Genomic DNA, 17,119 nt, shown 5'->3' with positions numbered 1-17,119 from the left:
GAAACGCAGCACTGTTTTTGGAGATAGAAAGAGTGTAATAGTCGATTACCGGGACGGCATCAGTGGCTGGAGATTTAACTTGGCCAAACCGGAAGATTTACTGAATCAATCAGCTGAGATTCTGCCCCGAGGAGACCTCACTGTACGTTGCGAAATAAACGGGTTCTTGTTTTGCAATGAAACCATAAAAACAGATTTAAATACATTAATCCCATTTCAAAACTGGGTTTCGTGTGATCGAATACTTTCTGAGTTTGACTCCATAATACGTTCTTTGTTAGACCAATCATCGGTGAAAGATTTCAACTGCAAGGAGCGAGTGTTTGCCGTTTTCCAACACCTGCTCAATTCTCCCAACGACGTTAAAAACGGAAAGAACTGTTTAAATAATTTTTGCGGCATTCTTCACAGTTATGGCAACACTTGCAATTAAAATCAATTTTATTATTTTCAAAATATTTCGACCTTTTTGTAGCAAATCATTCAAAACTTCATTTTAAAGTCAATATACTAGTTCTTTTAAAGTACATATAGAATAAAAAATATTAATAAAAAATATACGCCCTGTCTATTTACCCCGATTTTCGGTGGTAAATAGCCTGTATCTATTTACCACCTAAAATAGGGGGTAAATAGCGCCACCGAGCGGCCATTGCTATTTGCCACCGAAAGTCGGGGTAAATAGTCTCGATCGCGCGATTACGACTATTTGCCACCAAAAGGGAATTTCGGTGACAAATAGCAACCGCCGCGCGATCGAGTCTATTTGCCACCGAAAATCGGGGGTGTTTGATTTTCGGTGGCAAATAGCGTAGCCGCGCGGCCGAAGCTATTTCCCACCGACACGAACCGAGCCCCGACTTTCGGTGGCAAATAGTCTCACCAATGATGGAGGCTATTTTCCACCCTAAATATGAAGTTTTCCGTTTCGGTGGTAAAAAGTCTTCCCCGCGCGTATCGTGCTATTTGCCACCGAAAGTCGGGCTTACATTTTAATGCTAAATACAGAAATCCGCTTTAATAATACGATTATTATTAATTTCAGTTTATTTTATATGTATGGTATTTTTAATATCTGGCTACTAGTAGCGTCAATTAATATGGAAATTAAAGTAGGGGTCGTCTCTAAAGAAAAACATGCTTCATGCTATTTTTAAATATTAACAAACATGGACCTTGTTTCTATAATACGCGAGATTTTTAAAGGTTTATCATTAGTAAGTGTCCGTTTTTCAGGGGCTGTTCATATAGACCAAAAGGTTACCATATATGTTTGATAAAATTATCTATATCAGCTTATTTTATTTTGAAATAAATGTTTTGAAGGTGGGAATTCTTCATTTTCTTATGTAGTCAAGTCGGGGTACTTTTTAAAGACTTAGTTGTTGCTGTTAGTAGTATCTGTTATCCATAAGAAAGGGTTTGATCGAAATCTGAAAATTGATAATCAAAAATTTAACCGATCAAATCTTGATTAAAATTCGATGAACTTTGGTTTATATTATAAACTTTTCATCACGGCTTGGTTCGTCGATTTAAAAAAAAACACATATTTTGCGTACGAGTACTTATTTAGAAATGTAGGGGTTGTTCATATAGAACGAAATGTTACTTTATGTATTATTTTTAATCAATTATCGATTAATTAACATTATTCATTTTAGCTTATTCAAATGTTTCTTGAAATATCAGATTTGGGCGCTTAACTAAATGATCAATTAGGGGTCGTCTATAAATTTTTCTTACTATGTACTTGTATTCGTAATATTATATTTCCGAGCTTACGTAAGCGTTTATTTGGCTTTGTTCGGATGGCCGTCTTATTTCACGATACACACAGGGGTTTTCCATACAAACCAAAAAGGCAAAATGTACCTATTTTAACATTATTTTCTTTAATTGTCTGCCTGTTGGTCATTTTAGTTAAACTTTTCATCATGGCTTTGAAAGTCGATTAAAAAAAAACGCATTTTGCGTACGGGTATTTATCTAAAAATGTAGTTGTTGTTCATATATAACGAAATGTTACTATATAAATATATATATCAATTAATTTTCAATTAACAAACGTTATTCATTTTAGCTTACTGGAGTTTTTGTTAATTAAATGATCAATTAGGGGTCGTCTATAAAGAGTTCTTACTTTGTATTTGTATCACCTTTCAAATGTTATATTTCCGAGCTTACGTAAGCATTTATTTGGTTTTGTTCGCATTGTCGTTTTATTTAACGATACATACTCTGGTCATGTATGCAGACAGAAAAGGATAATCTATTTATTTTAATATTATTTTCTTTTACGGTTTGCCTGTTGGCAAAAGTGGGCCAAATCGTACTTCGCTTCCTTCTCTTGGTTTTATACTACAAATTGGATTGCAAATAATTCAAAACTTTAAATACAAATCGTTAAACTAAGCTTACGATTGACTAAGGTAATAATCATAACATGGATAAGTATATATTAATCAAGCTTTAAAACTCGCTAAGACTCAGAAGCTTGAAGCAGAATATTAGAGAGGTTAAGAAGAGCGCTCTAGAAGTTTCAACGACAAAGTCGGAGATACCTAGACGTTCACGATAAAAGATTCTACAAAATCCTTTAAGCTCGCCTTCATTTCGAGGGATAATGAAAAAGAACACATTTCCGATACAATTTTAACACACTAAAGCACGACGAAAACAGGAATGTGTTTGAAAAGGACTAAAATAGAGGCGCGAAGTGACCAGAGTAAATGTGGCCCGAGTAGACAACGAAAAATTCCAAGCATAATTTTAATTTAAATTTCACGTTTTTTTCGACCTTTTCCCCATTTTTGGGGCCCTAGTTTACTCTAACTTTGCTCCCCTTAAATATTGTTCATGACGGGCCCCGGCGCACCCGGCATTACCCGGGCACACGCCTATGGACTAAAATGTGCTTTACAGTATTTGAGTATTGTCTAAATACAAAATGTTTGTTTTCGTTGTTTCGCGTATCCGTTATATCCGCAAATGGATACTCGTAAAGATTTCTACTTAAACAAGGCTTTAGTCACCTAGTGAACTCTACTAAATATTTGTTATTTCTTTTGATTACTGAATATTTTTTTTAAAGGGAACAGAGCCTCAGGTATTTGGTGTGGCATACCAACACTTCGAACATTACCCGCGACCTTCTAGGGCTTTATATATTTTTCGCGCTAGTGAGTAAAATCTTGCTGAAATTGTTAGCTTTAAAAACGACTTAAGGTTATATTCCCTTTAATTCTTTGAATTCTATGATTTCGAGATATTTTTATTTCTGAAATATTCCTACTGATAACTTTTCAGTAGAAATCATCGGGCAACGTTGCAGGCCCTAGAAATAATCGAGGCTAGAAATCATTGTCTCTTCTTGAGACGTCAAAGGACTTCATTACGAGCCTTATATATCATCTGGCCTCATTACGGGTCCGAAACATTATCGGACCTACTTTCACGTTCTAAACGTATTCGGGCCTCGTTTCGTGCCCTAGCCATAATTCGGCCTCGTCTCGTGCCCTTGGCATAGTCGGGCCTCATTTTCGGGCCCTAAACATCATCTGGCATCGTTACGGTCCCTAGATATTATCTGGCCTACTTTCGGGCCTTGCTACGGGTCATTGACATCAAAGGGTCTCGTTTCGGGCCCTAGACATTATCGGGCCTTGTATCAGGCCACAGACATCATCCGGCCACGTTTCAGGCCCTAGACATTATTGGGTGTCGTTTCGGGCCCTAGATATTATCGGACCTCGTTTCGGGCAATACACATAATAATACCTGGTATCGGATCATAAACATTATTGGGCATAGATTCGGGCCCTAAAGTTCATTGGGTTAATTTATCGGCCCTAAACATCAGAAATTATCAAACCTGGTTTCTGGCCCAAGAATCGTTGAGGCCAACAAATAATTTATTCACGGACGGCCCCTTAACCTCAACTATAGTTGCGTAACGTTCCCTAAAAATAATTTAATGTAACGCCCTTGAAATTATCTAGTTGGGTAACGGGCCCTGGAAATTATCAAGTTGCATAACGGGCCCTGAAAAATTCCTAGTTTTGCAACGGGTCAAGATATGTAATTTCATTACAATCGTGGTCTATAGTTTGGTGCCAATTACGTTTTCTCTCCAACGCACATTTTAGGTGGAATAAAATAAATAGGTTTAGGATGAAATAACCCGTGAACAAAGGATAAAAGTAATATAATATTTTTATTAAAAAAATTGTCGAGTCCTAAAATGTTATTATTTCCGAATTTTTCTAGTGATTGTTTTTAAATTATTTTTTATTACCAAAGAATTCTTGTGATTACCGGTTAATTCTGGATTTTTCTCAAAATATTTTTAAATTCCGCGTGATAACCCATGATTTCGGAAATAAGTTAATCGATTTTAGAAACTACGCCCTCGGGCTTGGGCCCTTGTAGCTAAAAGTATAGGATATAAGTGCTGGCAAAGCTCAAGGCCATAGCGGCCCCCTTAACCCGTTTTTGGCGTGTTTTCACCGGGCCTCTGAATTTGAGCTTTCACACTGGAAAGCCCTGTGTTACATTTATAACATTTTCATTAAATACCTAAAATAAGCAGTGTTCCAAAAGCCCGATTTTTTGGCCACAATTCCAGAGAGTGCATATAAAAATATTTTTACATATTTCGTTTATTAAGAATACCTGGATTTGTCAAATCTAAATATTTTTTCTTGCAACCCCTAGTGGCCAAGTTAGCTTCCTATTGAGTCTTGGACCATGTTGACTTTTACATTGTTTAGACTAAGCTATTCATATCACGTAGTATTTTTTGGATGGCGATGTCCCGCATATTAATAAAGATCGGAATGAAAACCATCTCAAAATGCACAAAATCAGCCATCTTGGACTGGATTTTTCTCCAAACGTTGCAAGCCAATTGCGTAGATCTTATCACTGTGGGTTGACAAAAAGTCATTTAATGTAATAACGGTGCCAAATCGTTGCGATCTCTGTTGGTTCGGAAACTATGGATGTTTACCTATGATAAAACAATTTCTTTAATATAGCCAAAATCTAGCCAAGATTTTGGGCGGTTTTTGGGCTAGATAAATAAAATGTTTAAACAAATTTCGAAACTTAAATTTTCTCAAAATAGTATTGACTGGACATGTGAAACATTTCCAAGTCTTCGTTGCAATTTTTTAAATTACGAAACGAAGAGCAAATCTGGAAAATATTCGGTTTTTAATCGCAAATGGAAGATGCGCAAGGTCATACTTTCAACATTTCTAAGCCTAAAAATGCCAATTTGCAAATGGGTTTTTTACGTTTTTAATTTTTTTTCAATGTTGTGTCACGAAATTTTATTAGGAAACTTCAGATTCGGATTCAACACCCCAAAAAACATATAGAATTTTCCGGGTAAAAACACAATATGGGTGGACTATTTACTAGACGGAAGGAAATATTAAGGGTATAGGTTTTTTCCTTTTATTGGTGGAGCCGCAACTTGTGTTATGAAATGTCCCTCACTTATACACGTGATTTGCCACCAGGGACGGAGTGGCGGCCTTATAAGTCAGTTGAACATCTGAGCCTCACTGACCCCAACTCGTTCTTTTACTAATATTTTTCGCGACCCCGTAGGATTTAACCAACTTTCCCGTGGCCTTCCGCACTTGATTCCTACCCTAGTAAAATAGCCTTCTTTACAAAAGAGAAGCCTTTTTTACCAGCTTTTGCCCCGTCGAGAGTTTCGCGTAATGGAAACATGTTGGTACTGGCTCCTTTTGGGTCCCTTGGCTAGAGAATGAAGAAGGGCCCCTTAAGAGTCGTCCGGGCTGTGCGGGGAGTATGGAATAAAAACTAAAATGGTTATTTATATGGCAAAAAAACACACGCTTTAGATTAAAAAAAAACATACCTATTTAACATCTAAAAATACCTCACTATCACATCCCCTCACATCTCAAACCTACCACCTCACAATATCACCTATCACTTATTACCTCACCTCATTTTACCTCACTAACTCGCATGTATTACCTATAACCTGATACTTCACACTTATCAGCTTTCACTTCACCAGACGTAAATAGAATAAGTGGACTTTTCTATCTTTGGCTACTGCAAGACGTCCATTGACACCAGTAAAACCGTTTTAAAAATGAAAATTTAAAATAAGAAAGTAGTTCTATTTAGTTTGGCTCTATCTATCTTGCTATAAAATCCAATGAAACTTTATTTGCTATTGATTATACCAGAATGAACAAATTTGAAATTAGACGCCTCTCCAAAATCTAGAAGAGGGCCGCTTCTCATACTTACTTTTGCTATCACCTGTACCTCATCTATTACCTTTTACCACTCACCGTACCTATCATCTATCAACTATCACCTCACCTAACCTAAACAATACTTTAGTCGCAAGGAAGTCACTTGGGGGCAAAGAAGGTGACAGCAAGTTCATAAGAGTGGCGTTGATTTGGAAAAAGTATGTCAGGAACGTGTAGAAAATTTCAGCATGCTACCTAGCAGCATTTTCAAGTTATTAAAGGGACAGACATACATACATCCATCCATACAAACATACAAACATACAGGACAAACTGAGAAATATATTATAGATATTGTTACTGGATTACCTAAAATGACCAACTGGCAGACAATTAAAGAAAATAATGTTAAAATATGTACATTTTACCTTTTTGGTTTGTATGGAAAACCCCTGTGTGTATCGTGAAATAAGACGGCAATCCGAACAAAGCCAAATAAACGCTTACGTAAGCTCGGAAATATAATATTACGAATACAAGTACAAAGTAAGAAAAATTTATAGACGACCCCTAATTGATCATTTAGTTAAGCGCCCAAATCTGATATTTCAAGAAACATTTGAATAAGCTAAAATGAATAATGTTAATTAATCGATAATTGATTAAAAATAATACATAAAGTAACATTTCGTTCTATATGAACAACCCCTACATTTCTAAATAAATACTCGTACGCAAAATATGTGTTTTTTTTAAATCGACGAACCAAGCCGTGATGAAAAGTTTATAATATAAACCAAAGTTCATCGAATTTTAATCAAGATTTGATCGGTTAAATTTTTGATTATCAATTTTCAGATTTCGATCAAACCCTTTCTTATGGATAACAGATACTACTAACAGCAACAACTAAGTCTTTAAAAAGTACCCCGACTTGACTACATAAGAAAATGAAGAATTCCCACCTTCAAAACATTTATTTCAAAATAAAATAAGCTGATATAGATAATTTTATCAAACATATATGGTAACCTTTTGGTCTATATGAACAGCCCCTGAAAAACGGACACTTACTAATGATAAACCTTTAAAAATCTCGCGTATTATAGAAACAAGGTCCATGTTTGTTAATATTTAAAAATAGCATGAAGCATGTTTTTCTTTAGAGACGACCCCTACTTTAATTTCCATATTAATTGACGCTACTAGTAGCCAGATATTAAAAATACCATACATATAAAATAAACTGAAATTAATAATAATCGTATTATTAAAGCGGATTTCTGTATTTAGCATTAAAATGTAAGCCCGACTTTCGGTGGCAAATAGTACGATACGCGCGGGGAAGACTTTTTACCACCGAAACGGAAAACTTCATATTTAGGGTGGAAAATAGCCTCCATCATTGGTGAGACTATTTGCCACCGAAAGTCGGGGCTCGGTTCGTGTCGGTGGGAAATAGCTTCGGCCGCGCGGCTACGCTATTTGCCACCGAAAATCAAACACCCCCGATTTTCGGTGGCAAATAGACTCGATCGCGCGGCGGTTGCTATTTGTCACCGAAATTCCCTTTCGGTGGCCAATAGTCGTAATCGCGCGATCGAGACTATTTACCCCGACTTTCGGTGGCAAATAGCAATGGCCGCGCGGTGCCGCTATTTACCCCCTATTTTCGGTGGTAAATAGATACAGGCTATTTACCACCGAAAATCGGGGGTAAATAGACAGGGCGTATATTTTTTATTAATATTTTTTATTCTATATGTACTTTAAAAGAACTAGTATATTGACTTTAAAATGAAGTTTTGAATGATTTGCTACAAAAAGGTCGAAATATTTTGTAAATAATAAAATTGATTTTAATTGCAAGTGTTTACATAACTGTGAAGAATGCCGCAAAAATTATTTAAACAGTTCTTTCCGTTAACGTCGTTGGGAGAATTGAGCAGGTGTTGGAAAACGGCAAACACTCGCTCCTTGCAGTTGAAATCTTTCACCGATGATTGGTCTAACAAAGTACGTATTATGGAGTCAAACTCAGAAAGTATTCGATCGCACGAAACCCAGGTTTTAAATGGAATTAATGTATTTAAATCTGTTTTTGTGGTTTCATTGCAAAACAAGAACCCGTTTATTTCGCAGCGTACAGTGAGATCTCCTCCGGGCAGAATCTCAGCTGATTGATTCAGTAAATCTTTCTGTTTGGCCAAGTTAAATCTCCAGCCACTGATGCCGTCCCGGTAATCGACTATTACACTCTTTCTATCTCCAAAAACAGTGCTGCGTTTCTTCCCTTCGGCGTCAATTATTGAGCATTCGGAAGAAGCGAAAATTTGTAACACGTTGGAAGGCGCGACTAATTTATCCATAATAATGTTTAAAGATATAATTCCGTCGTACTTTCCAGCTGGAGCTATGGTAAAAAACCATGGGATTATTCCAGATTTTTTGGTTGATGGAAATCTGGCGCTTTGGACCGATCGGGCATACTCGGAGTACGGCAGTTCGAGGAAGTTCTCAATAATCCAAGTGGCGCTAAGGAAGTACGGAGTTCTTCTCGAGCTTAATCTTACTTCTTCTCCATTACAGCGCTCAAATATCAGGACAATCGTTAGAATACCTAGAGTTAGTACTTTGTCAATCATGGTTGTGGAACCTGTATGAAAACCAAATGGGTGCAATATTATTCAGATGAATACATATACCCCATGAATATTAAACTCTGGACTTTTAACAAATAAGAATTTCAGAAATTCTGATTGGTTTTCAAACTAAAGTGGTATTTAATTTACTAAGTTATTGATTAAAAGAAGCCTAAAAATAAAAGAAATATTGAACGTTCATTTAATTAATTATCTTTGGTGAGATAACTCCGTGTGCTTCTTTAAGCTGGTTTAAAAACCTTAGAAAATATAGAAGATGCTTGGCTACTAGTTCCATTTTAGTTCTTATTGTGCTTTTTATTTGATGACATAGTTGGCCGTCTTTAGTTACAATGGTAACTATGGACCTCTTTTTTCTGAGTTCCGGTAGGAAGTGGTTAAATACAGTTGACTACGCGCGAGGCTGTTATTTCAAATCTAGGTTTATATTATCTCTGCTATGATCAAACAATTCCCGTGCCACGTTTTAAGAGCTGATGTTTTCAGCACTTATATTCTAATCCGAGTAAAAGCCTAAAAGGTTAAAAAATTCCTTATGTTTCAAATAGCTCGTGAAAATGCAACTAACCAAATTTTGGTGAACACTCTGCGAGTTGCTTCCTGAAGAATTAAATGGAATATTTATCTTAGTTTTGTGGACAGCTAGCTACAATATTTAACACAATTTTAGAATTAAACTAATTAAATCGCCTTCATATTTATCTTTTTGGCTCTAAATAGATTGTATTGAATAAGATAACACAGATTGTTAATACTTTAATGCTTAACTTGAATTATTTGCTTCCAATAGGAACTTACATGTTAGTTCGATTGCATTATCATATAATATTTGGTTGACGTCTTACAATTTATCTCGTTGTAGGAACTTTGACGTCTATGATAACTGTGCCTTTTTGTAAGTGACAAATGAAGGAGAATTCCACTATCTCAACAGAAAACAGTACGTTGTAGAAATTTGACACTTCTTGTCATCGAGTAGTTCCTTCGATCAAATTACTGTTATTCCTAAAGTTTAAAATAAATACGCTATTGAGAGATTATATTCCAATAATTCTGTGCTAATTTTTTAAATGGTTTTTAAAAATATAAAGAAAACGTTTATGTTCAATAAAATAATACTACGGTGTGTTACTGTACTCTTAATCCTAGTCAGAGTATATTTTAAAGTTTTTCGCAAGTTATTGAAAAAGTTTAATAGAGGCAAAACCGCTAAACGTTCTAACCGTCCATTTAAAACCGAATTTTTGAAATTTAAGTTTTTGTATATTGTTCGTTTTAAAAGTAAATAATTTATAATTTATAACCGATTAATTAATTTGTAAATATAATTTTATAGGGTCGTGAAATTTAAAATATTTAGATGCTAATTTGGTAGTCAAGATATAAAATCGGTTTGCATAAGTTAAAATAAATCACTTTTATTAAAACAATGGCCTCATGGTTTTACAAATTTAAAATAAAATCTTAAACACATGTACGTAATGTTTCATAAAACACCTTCTCTCAACTTTCACTTCCCTTGAATTTGTGGAGTCCGTTTACTGTTGTGCTCGGCGCCCCTTCAGGATATTTATAGCTCCAGAAGGATCGGTAAATTTAGCCAAAAATATAGTATAGTGACTTTAGCTATAATACAGTCCATGGTCTCACTAGCAAATTGAACCAGAAATTAGGGAACCCTAACGCATTCAAAACGAAAGTCCGCGAAAGAGGACTTGCCTATTCCAGGTATTATACTCCGCGGCAATCTAAATTATTGCCCTTTGGTATCTATTTTTCTTTGAGGGGCTTTATCTGCGACGTTCCTTATCTTTATATTTCTTGTTTTGGTAGTTATATTTTAATACATCGATAAAAAGATATACCATTTACAAAGAGTGAAAACGAACGTAGTTATATTTTTTGTTTGAATAAGCATTAACTGGGGGTCTTTCAGACATCTCTCCGGGGGGAATGTCTACCGCCCGGGCGTTAAGAGCTTGCCAATGGACATCACACTGATACACTTTATGGGATCATGCCAACTGGTCGCTGGGCAAGTGGTCGCCGGTCGAGTGGTCGCCGGCCTTGTCGTCGCTGGCCTAGTGGTCGTCTGGGACAAGTTGTCGCCGGACATCTGGTACCCTAAGAGAGTTCATAAGCCGGGAGTAGTGGCTCACTCCTGTGGATGGCCGTGTGAGGACGACCACCAATCCCCCAACGGGTGGTCGGAATACTTCCGCCACGGGTGTCCCCACCCCTGTCCCCACGTATCCCCCCGTTGGCGTGGCCGTTACACATACCTCGCCCTGATTAATCAGTTATTGTGTGTGTGCTGGTGTCTAAGGCCTCGGGTCGACACCGATGTGTGTGTATCTAAAAAAAAAAGAGAGTTCATAAGATGGACAAGTCGTCGCTTTTAAATAGTTTTTCATTCAAAGGTCGTCGCTAACAAAAAATTGATAAATACATATAAGAAAATGTCGCTTAGAAAAAAGGTTATGTAAAGAATCTTGAAATGAGTAGACTATTAGAAACGAAGACACTTTCTTGGGGCGGTGTCGAAGAAATAAAAGGCGGAGCGCATTGTTTCCTTTGGAACTATGGAGTGTCCACGAACGAGTTCTACGGGGTCTCCCGAGAACGAACAATCAAGTAGAAGCTTGGCATAGAGGCTTTCAGGTAATGCAATTTAATATGTTTTACAAATTTTAACTTGATATACAAGAGTAGTTAATTAGGGGAAGCATAATAGTTAAAAAAATAAATCAGTTGTCTAGGGGAAAATAAAAGTTGATTTAAGTGTTTAGTGTCTTCATTGGAAATAAGTAAAAATGAATACGAGTTGGTATCGGCAGTAATATATTTATTATTAAAAATTCACTAACAAATTTATCATCATCACAAAATAACCTAACACACTGATAAGCTAACCTAAAAACTAATTACACTAAAACATTTCGCGGTGGCTGGTTCCCTACCAAAAGTGGCATATTTAAAAGTTTTACGCGGTACCGTACAAGATGAATTTAGCGAAAACTATTTTCAGTCGACGACATCGAACTTGATACAGGCAACGCACATTATCTTTAGGGTAGAGCGGATCACTTCCACGGTGGATCTCGGAACGGTCACAATCCCGTACGTCGTTGTTCTAGGCGTTAGCCTCCATTTTGGTTGCGGCACTTCGCGTAGTTTTTCGGGTACTCGTGACTTACAAACTCTATCTTTTAAAAAACTGAGTCTCGAAGGGCTAGAGAAAAGGAGAACTACTCGGACAGAGTCCAAAAGCCGGTATATCCTCAAGAGCGGACAAAAATTATCGTCCGTTAGCGGGAAACAGAGAAAACATGCTCTTCTTGGAAAAAAACCCACGGAAACGTTTTCGAGCGTCCAGGTGCGCATTTCGACACCATTGGAAAGTTTTCGCGGACCAGCGTATTTGGGAGAGCCGCAGGAAATTTGTGGGAACCAACGAATTTCGGGGAAACCAGCCAATTTCCGCTTTTAACAATAGCGTACTAACAACTTAGCAAAATATAAAATGACCTTAGAAAATATATATCAAGAATTAATGGGGCATTAATAAATTTCAAGTATTTAATTGTTACAACACACACGTTTGTCTGGTAAAAACCACCCTGAGCCTTCCCCTGAGGAAATGTTTCTGAGATAAACACTGAGCATTATTAACGTTTGTAGCGCAAGAGTAAGACTCAGGGGCGGACAGGCACCTTTTTCGTAAAGTGGGTACTATAGGCTTGCGGCCCCCCTCCCAAAAATCACTTTTCAAGCGACCCTCGTGAGACAACGCTCACCAGCCCACCGGCCCAATCCGCCCCTGGTCAGACTTTAAAAGAAACACCTACTCTTAACATGACGGACATCATCGTTTGCGTGATCAATGTAATTTAATTAGTATTTCGTATAAATGTGTCGGTACTATTAATACGGAAAGTATGCTGACTACCGCTGAGTTCAGTGTTTCTCCATTTTTCGCTACTATCCTATAATAAAGGAAGACGACGAAGCAGTTGACGATATGACGTAGGAGAAGTAAGGTCGGCGCTACGGCATGGCGACAAAGGCGACCGCCTAGAGCCCCGCACTCAGCGGCACTTATTGGGGACCAGCACAAATCCGTCAAGGGGTGTGGAGGAAGTCTGGACCCGGAACACCCCTGGTCTACGCCATGTTTTGGGATCCCGCCGTTAGCGACACTTATTGGTATCCCGCACTTACAAGGAGACTACCCGTGGTGGTTATCACCGATTTTATTCAAACTCGGGGGTTAGGTAGACCTTATGGTAGTATGAAAACTCGCAAAGGGAAAAGTTGGAATGGGCTTTAGTTTTCCCATGGCAACCGAAAATGTTTTTGATCTCTCCATTTAAAAAAGCATGGGATTTTCTGGGTTACCCAAATTTGGTTAAAATTTAACCAAAATTTATCAATTTTACCCAAAATCCTTGATCAATTTTACCCAAAATAGGTCGAATTCATCTTTTTGGGTAAGTTTTGAATATTTAATTTTTTCAAAATTTTTAAGTAAGTGAAACCGAGAAAATCCCATGCTTTATTAAATGGAGATTTTTTTGTTTTGAGAGATCAAAAATATTTTCGGGTGCCATAGCTAGAAAACTAAAGCCCATTGCAACTTTTCCCTTTGCGAATTTTCATACTACTATAAGGTCTACCTAACCCGCGAGTTTCAACAAAATCGGTGATAACCACCACGGGTAGTCTCCTTGTTAGCGTGGGTTTTTGTTTCCCCCACTTAGCGGGGTTTTTTGTTTCCCCCCCGTACTTAGCGGCACTTATTGGTGCGCCCCCTCTTTTTTCCTCAAATTGCGTTGAGAGAAGGGGCCCCTTCTCACTACTTAGGGCCCCGCACTCTCTAATGGTGGGCCTGAAGGGGGAAGTTGGACTTCACTTCACGCAAATTTTAACCCACTGGCTTTCTGAATCTAACTATCGGTCGATTTAACGTCTTGAGTTAGCTTTGTTGATATTCGGTCTATGCCTGCTCTTCTTTGAAATGTTCTGTTAAATTTCGTGTCGCTACTCACAATACATAGGAGTCGTTATGTATATCTAAACTGTATCTAGATAGAGATATTTTTACCTTTAGATAAAATCACTTTTTACTGGGTACTATATTTTAAGATAATAGGTGTTCGAGGAAATATCCAATACGCAAATATAACTCTCGAATACGTATGAGAAGATAAACAGTATAGCACGTTTAGATAATTATAGCTGAACTAGATAAAAGTATTTTTCCACTAACAATCAATAGATACGCTAGATACTTTAACCTTAGATACAAATATCTTTTACCTAGATACCAAATCGCTGAACACTGTATATTTAGAGCTCACTTTTCCCTCCGCCTTAAAAACCCGCTGAATTGTATAGGATGCTTTTTAAGGCAGCCCAAAACAGGGGAAACCGCGTCACGTCAACTTAACGTGGACATGATCGGGACAGATCCGCGAATGGAAACTTTAAAGTCAACACTTATTTTTTGCGCATGATTATAAAATCAACCACTAGCCCGATTTTAATTTGGAGACCATATTTGGATTCCTTGGATTTCGTAGCACTGCCCACGATATGCACATTTTACTAATTAAATAGTTTACACAGTCAAACAATTTAAAATATCGAAACACAAAATGAAGTATTTAAAACATAGAAAATTACGAAAAAAGCTGGAGCCGCATTCTAGTCAAATTTAAAGATAATTCATAAATAATACAAAATCTAGTTGCAAATTGAATTTGTGCAATAAAATAATTAGCGATTTGACCTGTATGTAATTGTAATTTTGTTATATCTGGCTATTTCGTTATCAATGCTGTAAAGCCCGCATTTGCAACCGCAAATGTAGGCTTTGTCCCTAGCCGCCTTTCCCTTTACTTCGGAGAAAACTCTCGTTGTTTTGGGTGAACGCTGCTAGGGAGGGCCAAGACGACTCACCCTCGCCCGCGTCGTCTCTCTCTCGGAATTCTCCGAAAGCGGCGACCTCTGACCCAAAAGGTTAAGAGCGGGGTGAAGTCGCCGGTGACGCTTTATAACACCTCCGAAGGTCCGTCTAGATTTCTTGGCGGGCTTTTTCCTCTAGCCAATCGGTTTAGAGGACGGTGGCGTCATCCGAGGGGACCCCTATAAATAGGGGTGCCGCGGGACGAAAGGGGATCTTTTTTCCTGGAGCCAGCGAAGGACGAACTCGACATCTTCTTCCTCTCTTAAAGGGGTTTTAGTTTATTCAATCTTTTTCATTTTTCTATTACGACTATGCCTAACTGGTAAATAAAGTTTTTGTTTTATATTTTATATTGGTCTCTCGTACATGGGGTAAATATAAGCCGACAATTCTGGGCTTCACAAATGGCGCCCAACGTGGGGCCTGAGTTGTTGAATGTACGAGAGTTTAGGTTATTTTAATATTTAAGTGTAATTTTTGGGTATGGGTTAGTTAAATTTTTTAGTGTTAGTGTAAATTTTATTTTAGTGTATTGGGTTTACCTTTGTTTTCCAGTGGGTTTTCCGGAGGGGTTTTTGGGTTAGGCGGCTCTAGGAATTGTAGAGTCGCGGTTTAAGTTTTAAACATTAAAACCAGGTCCGGAATGGTTTTGGGAAATGAAGGGGGTACTGGTGCTGGAAACCCAGCCCAGGAGGATATGGCGCAAGTCAGAGCTCGTGCTTTGGGCGAGGGCTTGGACGGTTTTGCGACCAGCCGGGATGCGGGAGCACGCGCTGCCCAAATCCCGAGGGTTAAGTTAAATGTAGAAGCACCGATCTACATGGGTTCGGCCGACGAGAAGTCTCCGTTGGAGTTCCTGGAGGCTCTCGACCGGTATCAGGCGGTTACGGGGTACAGCGAAGGGGATATCCTCTTGCAGGTACTACCGTCGTGCATGCGGGGACCCGCTGCACTTTGGTGGTCGTTCCAAGGAGTGTTTCCCTCCTTGAACGGTTTTCGTCAGGCATTTCGCCACGAATATTTAGCCACCGATTATGCCAGGCGTATCCAAATTGAGTTGGATACCCGAACTCAAGGTGCGGATGATCCCCTGACGCAGTATATTCACTGTATTGCTGAATATTACCGTCGTATTGGGGGGAAACGCCAATGAAGCCGATAAAGTGGCTCGAGTGTTACGGCAATGTCATCCGACGTACCGTCAACATTTACGGGGGAAGGTATTCTCCACCCTAAAAGAGTTGACGTAGGAGGCTAAGATTATTCAATCTGATCTTCTTGCGCAAGCTATCTACCGTCCCCCGCCCGCCGCTTTAGAATCCCTAGAGCCAACTTTGGCTTATGGTGGAAGTGCGGGACAGGTTGGGCAAGTGCCGCCTGTTACGGGAAGCACGGTGAGCCTAGCAGCCACTGGGGTACCGATGACTTCTAGTCCGGTATCTTTGGGTGCGATGGGTACTATGGGTGTAAGTCTGGCGGCACTGGATCCCTATTGGCATTATAGGATTTAAAGGCAGTCAGCTAATTTGATGAGCGCGGCGAACGCCCCTCAACAAATTCAGCGAAATTTCCAGCAGAACCCTGTAGGAGATTCTAGGCCGATAAGGTCGAATTTAGTTTGCTATGGTTGTCGGAAAACCGGCCATATTAAACGTAACTGTCCCGAGTGGGGAAACGGGGCAGCGAGGCCTTCCAATTAAGTGAATATTCATTCACGAAAGGGAGTGAGCCTCGGCACAATTCTGACGTTCGGAAAGCCGGTAACGAGGGAGAAATTCCGAATATTCAGAATTGCTTTCCCTTGGTTAACCGGTGTGCTGACGGAACTTTTGGCGGGAAAAATCCCCCATTGTTACGATTCCAAGCCCTGGAACATTCGTTTCTAGGCTTGTTAGACTCGGGTTCCTCCGTCTCTCTTTTGGGTGATAAATTTATTCCCATGTTTGAGAAAAGGGGGAAAAAATTGAGCGAAAACAGCACTATCGTTCGTTTTGGCCTCGGCACGTGTCGTGTAGCGGGCAGTATAATGCTTTCCATAAGATGGGTCGGCGGCATTCGCCGCAAGCGCTTTCTTGTAGTTCAAGGTCTGACCCCCCCTGTTATCTTGGGTAGAGATTTTATTGGGGCGGAGAAAATAGACCTTAGAATTAGCGAGGGAGGGTGGTCAATCGGGCCCAGCACGTCGTCCCTTTCGATACCAGAGAGGAGACAGCGCTGGAGTATAATTGTCAGGTGGACAA

General features: G+C 38.7%; 1 protein-coding gene across 1 annotated transcript; it reads right to left on the bottom strand.

Moving 5' to 3' along the window:
• Positions 1-7,668: 7,668 nt before the first annotated feature.
• LOC149949716 (uncharacterized) lies at positions 7,669-9,546 on the bottom strand. Its single transcript, XM_090169278.1, has 2 exons — positions 9,480-9,546; positions 7,669-8,904 (listed from the first exon to the last, which is right to left on the bottom strand). The coding sequence occupies exon 2, from the start codon at positions 8,891-8,893 to the stop codon at positions 8,108-8,110; it is 786 nt and encodes a 261-aa protein (XP_090025404.1). The 5' UTR covers positions 8,894-8,904; positions 9,480-9,546; the 3' UTR covers positions 7,669-8,107.
• Positions 9,547-17,119: the final 7,573 nt, after the last annotated feature.

Source organism: Leiobunum rupestre, chromosome 3 (assembly GCF_980474605.1).
Source record: "Leiobunum rupestre chromosome 3, qqLeiRupe1.1.hap1, whole genome shotgun sequence".
Classification (NCBI taxonomy): Eukaryota; Metazoa; Arthropoda; class Arachnida; order Opiliones; family Sclerosomatidae; genus Leiobunum; species Leiobunum rupestre.
This window is presented reverse-complemented; position numbering and strand designations above follow the sequence as displayed.